This window comes from Capricornis sumatraensis, chromosome 15 (assembly GCF_032405125.1).
Source record: "Capricornis sumatraensis isolate serow.1 chromosome 15, serow.2, whole genome shotgun sequence".
Lineage (NCBI taxonomy): Eukaryota > Metazoa > Chordata > Mammalia > Artiodactyla > Bovidae > Capricornis > Capricornis sumatraensis.
In genome coordinates, this window is record NC_091083.1 from 83,120,654 (window position 1) to 83,126,653 (window position 6,000).

The 6,000-nt window shown below is 46.8% G+C and overlaps 1 protein-coding gene across 4 annotated transcripts in view; it reads right to left on the reverse strand.

Moving 5' to 3' along the window:
- ZFP64 (ZFP64 zinc finger protein) overlaps nucleotides 1–5,696 on the reverse strand; it is a 73,930-nt gene extending 68,234 nt beyond the window's left edge. For 3 of the 4 annotated variants that reach the window (XM_068987169.1, XM_068987170.1, XM_068987167.1), the window contains exons 1-2: nucleotides 5,527–5,696; nucleotides 2,328–2,567 (exon numbers count right to left, since the gene is read on the reverse strand). In XM_068987169.1, the coding sequence (XP_068843270.1) occupies nucleotides 2,328–2,567; nucleotides 5,527–5,572 (286 nt within the window). In that variant the 5' untranslated portion in view covers nucleotides 5,573–5,696. The remainder of the gene's footprint in view (nucleotides 1–2,327; nucleotides 2,568–5,526) is intronic. The other variant, XM_068987168.1, reaches the window with a different exon arrangement.
- Between the last annotated feature and the right edge of the window lie 304 nt (nucleotides 5,697–6,000).

Here is a 6,000-nt window from a genome sequence, read left to right on the forward strand (position 1 = left end):
ATGAAAGTCTGTGAGGTGATCAATCATATTTCAATGCTTAACAAATTTCAGAAGAAACATTATTTTGGATGCATTAAGGAAATGACCACGAACTTCCCCGCTGCCAAAATTTCAGACACAACATCAATGTTCAAATGATAAGGTAAAAGTTGGTACCCTTCGGAGGTTCTCCCCATCTTAGCTCCAAATTAACTGTTTGCACAACACTGAAAACAAGTCAGAAGTTGCAGATGGGCTCGGTCAAGCTTACAGATGTATTTTGTTTGACCAACAAAGTTTTTTTTTTCCCCTCGTCGCCTGACATGTGGGATCTTAGTTACCTGACTGGGGATCAAACCTGTACTCCCTGCAGTGAAAGGACCGTCTTAACCATTGAATTGACAGGGAAGTTTCCTAACAAAGTTTTAAAATTTGGGAAATTTTACATTTTTCAGTTTCTCAGAAAAACACAAATATCTAACTGATTGAATCCAAAGAGCAACTTTCTCTATTTCACCAGAGTCCCCACCATCTCCTAATGCCTTCTGCAGAGTTGACATCTTTCATTAACATTACTTGCCTCATTCCTGTTCTAGAAGCTTTCCTTGAATATAATACGTATGCATATATACGCCTGTTTATATTTACCTTGAGACTCTATGTGGGCACACAGATCTAGCTTCCTTTTCAGAGCTAAGTCACATTCCACTGTCTGAATTTATTCATCTAACTGTTAGATTATTATTCATTATCCATCATGGCATTTATTTATCTAATCTCCTCCTGACATATACATTACAAAATTTCCATTTTCTTTACAGTATATCAGTAAACACCCTTGTGCATTTTCACTTGTCAAGTTTTATAGGATAAATACCCAGAAGTGCACATACTGGGTAAATGTGTACATTTAAAAATGTGAAATATTTTAAACATAAAAATTAAAGTTCGAAAGATATCACAAGACTGCCCGGCTTATATGAATGGATATCTCCAGAAAGGAAAGGAAAGCAGTATTTGATTTGCCTTTCTTTATTACTGAGGGATGATGAGTCAAGGGCACATCCTGTATATTTACTGGCTCTTGAATAGCAACTGCTGCTCTTTGCTGACTTTCCCATCCAGTCCTTTTATTGGTTTTTAGGAGTTTTTTTTTTTTTTTTTTAAATATCTGAAGGATATTAGGCCTCAGTCACATGTACTGCATTTTATTTCCCCAGTTGTCTTTAGGCTTTTTATATACATTGTTTTTACTTTGGAAAAATGGTAATTTTATTTGCCACCACATAACAATTCTTTTTCTTTGGGGGGAGCAATCCTATAACTGCCTTCTTTGCAAGGCACAGTATCAATATATTTTTTGATTTAAAAATTTTGATGCCTTTCCCCACAAATACATCCTTTATTTTCCCACAGGATGAAACAGTGTGTTTACCAACCATCTCATAAATGGGTGACTTACTAAAGTTATCTGTCTTGTCCCTTAAGGCAGATTATAAAGGAATAAGCATAGAGGTGTGTGAGTGTTTGGGTCCCTCTGCATGTGTGGACTTCCCTGGTGGCTGAGACGGTAAAACATCTGCCTACAATGTGGGAGACCTGGGTTCAATCCCTGGGTCGGGAAGATCCCCTGGAGAAGGCAATGGCAACCCACTCCGGTACTCTTGCCTGGAGAATCCCATGGATGGAGGAACCTGGTGGGTACAGTCCATGGGGACACAGAGTCGGACACGACTGAGCGACTTCACCTTCACTTTCTTTCTTTCGCACGTGTATACTTTTTACTCTGCAACTTTGACGGCTTCGTTGTGCACATTTAACTTTTGGATCCATCTGCGGTTTCTTTTGGACGTGACCAAGAACTAAGATGACCTTTTCTGTTTTTCCAATTGGCGGCACAGGGAAGGGGAGTCATCAATACTTGTTTATAGATTTTTTAAATGTCTTAAACATTTTTCTTGTCCTTTACACAAATAATGCAAATTCAGGAATCACACACATATTTCCACCACCCCCAAATAACTACTTTTTCCTTTTTTACCATTTCTTGCAAGTATTTTTTTCTTAGTATATAGCTTTTTTTTTTTTGGTTTTGTTTTAAAAACCTGGTTTTTGTCTGTTAGTTTTGTTTAGCACGTGACAACAATTTATAACTGCTACCACTTAATGTTTTAACCTAGCAGTTCCCAATCCTGGCCAGGCAGCTAGCTTCCCCATGGAGCTTGTTAAAATAATGAATCAGCAATCCTAGGGGGTGGGCCCTGGTGTCTATATTTTTAACAGGATCTGGAGGCCTCTGGGACATAGCCAGGCCGACTCCGAGTGACTACCCCACCCCCCAACCATACCTGTGATCGTCTGGGTCTCCGAGGTGATGGTTCGAGTGGCAGTCTGAGTCTGGGTGGCAGGCACCGTTTCCTCCGATACAAACTGGACCGTGCTGGGCGCCGCCCCAGACGTGCCGGTCAGCTGGCAGCCACTCTGCTTGTGAGCCACAAAGGCGTCCAAATTGTTAAAGTGCTGCTTGCAGATGCCACAGATGTGGATGTCGGGAGTCAGCTCCACCAGCACGGTTGTGCCACCTGGAACTCCATGGGACAAAGCGGGAGTCACAGGTTAATTTCAGACAGTTTGAAATGACAGCACAAACCAGACCCACGGTGAGAAAAACGGGCATGGTGGCAGACGCGGCTAGTTGCTGGCCCAATATCTATTCCACTCCCCTCTTCTTGCACACAGAAGCACAGTTCTGCCCCAGCAGCAACATACCCACCCAAGTAATGCTCCTGATTATTCCCTGTGGGGGCACTAGGGGTATTTCATGCAAGAGGGTTCTTCCCTGCACTTCAAGAAGGCTGCCTTGCACTTCAAAGGACCATCTCCTATCTCAAGTAAAACGTAATTGTACTTTTCAGTCATTATGAGAGCCAAGGCTCCCACTATTCCAACCCTCTCCCCATCGTGAGAACCACTAGCCTGAATAATTTTGGTTCATGACATACTTGGGAATCCCTCCAGTACAGTGCTGGAGGAGCTCCAGGGAAAGACATGATAAAAAGGGAGATGACATGGTTGGCACTGTTCACCTCTCCCTTCAGCCTTGAATGCAGATGTGAGGCCAGGTGCTTCTGCAGCCATGTTGTAACATGAGGTAAACAGTACGATCTCTACAAAAGTTTACTTCACTGATCCCCTAAATCAACCCTAGAATCAATCAATTCCAGACTTCTAATTAGGCCAGTATAGTTCACTTTTGTTACTTGTAAGCAAAATTAATTCCTGACAGAGGCATTATTTCACTATAGTAATAATATCAAGAATTAATACTGTACTTAACACTTGCAAAGTGCTTACCACAGTCCTGGCACTATATTAGAAACTGCTATATAAATGTTTGTTAAATAAAGAAATATAATGACTAAGTCTCTAACTAATAAGACAAACTGAATTTTTATTTAAAAAGTTTTCTTTGCCTTATTACAAGGAAATTCATATTTATAACAGAAAACTTGGAAGAGAAGAAGCAAGGAGGGAAATTACAGTCTTTCCACCTATGGCTACCATGAACATTACAAAATATTTTCTTCCATTAATTCAATTAAAGATTGTTTATATCGCAGTGCACTGTAAATTAACCTTTTCCCCAGTACTGCTGTATAAGCATTATGCTCTATCACTAAAATCTCTTTATATAAATATAATTATTTAATAGCAATACAGTATTCCATATTTTTTAAGCCTCATAATTTCTAATTGTAAGGTTTGTATATTATTCCCAATTTTCCCTGAGTCTAAATAGTATTTAAACCACCTTTGTGCATAAACAGTTGGCATCTTTGCTTCCTAATTAAAAAAAAAATTATAAAATATCTGCATTATGTTCAATGTCCTGTTACAACCAAGACAAGACATCTCTGTGCAGAAATACAATTTGGTTGACTTCTAAGAAAAGATACTCTGCACTGAGCAAGGTAGGTTTATAAGCCATCTTGCAAACACTGAAATCAATGGATGGAAGGACGTGACATTTCTCTTCACTGTCTTCCTGTAGCTACTGAGGTGCCCAAGCTAAGAGGAAGACAAGGAATCCAAGAGACATAGTGACTGCATCGAGATTCCTTAACGGCAGGACTGATACCGGGGAGGAGATGGGATGAAGTTTCTGCTTCATAAGATGGTTACGAGAATTAAATGACATGGTGCTTGTAAAAGGCCAGCACAGGGATCCCCAGCATATCACCTGATGGGGTTATTATTGAGGTGTTCTAGTTGAATTTGAAAATATCCCCTCTGAAAATCTGTAATGAACTGAGACCCAATAGAATACACTGGGTCTATTTTTTTTTTTTTTTTTGCATCATCAACAAAAAGAATTCCTTTATCTTTGCCAGGCTCCTCTGTCCATGGGATTCTCCAGGCAAGAACACTGGAGTGGGTTACCGTGCCCTTCTCCAGGGTGTCTTCCCAAGCCAGGGATCGAACCTGTGACTCTTCCGTCTCCGACATTGGGAGGCGGGTTCTTTACCACTGGCGCTGCCTGAGAAGCCTCTTTATCCTTGCAAAGTTCTCCAAACCTGTCTGGGCATCAGAATAAAGGCTGGGGTGGGTTGTTTAAACACGGACACGTCTGAGCCCCACTTCAGAGAGTCCCAGCGGAGGTGGGTGAATGGGGACTGAGGTTTAGGGGAAAATCTGCGCTTTTCACAAGTTATGCAAGGAACATACAGGCAAGTTTAGGAGCCAGTATCTTCCAAGTCGTTAACAGTAACATCTAACAAGTGCCAGGGGTTCTCAAACTTCCTGGGCCTCCGAATCGCCCAGGGCAAGACCATCCTCGTCCCCTCAACCCCGGCCCCACCACCCGGTAGGTGGGGCTCAGAGAGCTTTTTTTTTTTTTTTTTCCCTTTTTTAAAAAATAAGCGCTGGAGCTCCCAGGTGGCTGGTTCGCGCTCAGCCCCTGGTCCACACTTAGGGAAACAACGAGCCAGGCGAAACCACGGGCTTGAAAAAGGCTGTCATCATAATGAAAATGAACCTCAAACTCAAAACTCAAAGAAAACGCCCACGGCCCCGTTCCCCATTCAGATCTCCACCTTGAACGTGGACAAGGCTTTGCAGGAAGCCGGCAAGCCCAGCCAGCCAGACCTCGTGCAGTCCTCCGAACCCCAGACTTCAAGGATTCGGGGCCACCGAGACAGAAGCTTTCCCATCAGCGTGGCCGCGGTTACCCCAAATCCACCTGAGGCTGCGCCGGGGGCGGGGAATGCCGCGAGAAGGTGGGCGACGGTCGGAGCCGCCAGCCCTCCCCCGCCACCCCCTGCCCGGGGGGCTCTTCGGAGGCTGGCGAGCGCCCCCGCCTCGCGCCGGCTCGGGTGCGCGCGCCCCCGGCCCACCCCGGCGCCTCCTGCCCGGCGCGCCCGCCGCGGTCCCCGAGACGCCGGCTCGGGGCCGTCACCCCGATTTCGGGGCCCCGGGCCTGCCCGCTGCGTCGCAGGCGTGCTTGGGCCCGGGCCCCGGAGCGCGCACTGCGCCCGGAAAAGCACTTACTTTGCACCGAGCCCGGGAAGCTCTCGCCCTCGTTGCTCGCGTTCATGGCCGCAGACTGGGGGCGAGGGGGTGGTCCCCGGCCGGCCGGGGTGCCAGGGCGCGGGGCGCGCGGGTCTACATGGTGCAGGGACTTTTCCTTTTATTTTTCCACCCCCCGCCCCCAGCCTTCCTTCTCCCAACTCCGCGAGGCGGGGAGGACGGATGTACAGCGAGCGCCACTTCCGCTGCCTAGAGGGCGCTGGCCCGGCCCGGCCGCACCAACCTGGCTTCGCGGCTGCGGCTCCCGGGGGAAGAAGCCGGCCAATCCCGGCGCCCGGGCCGCGGGGTCTCCCCGGGGTCCGGACGGCGCACAAGCGGAGGGGCGGCCGCGGGCAGCGGGGGACGCGCCCCCCCACCCCCCCGGGCTGCAGCAGCCGGCGCCCTGCCCGCACCCCGGAGGGCTGGGCCGGCGCGTTTGGCACCCCCACCCCCTCC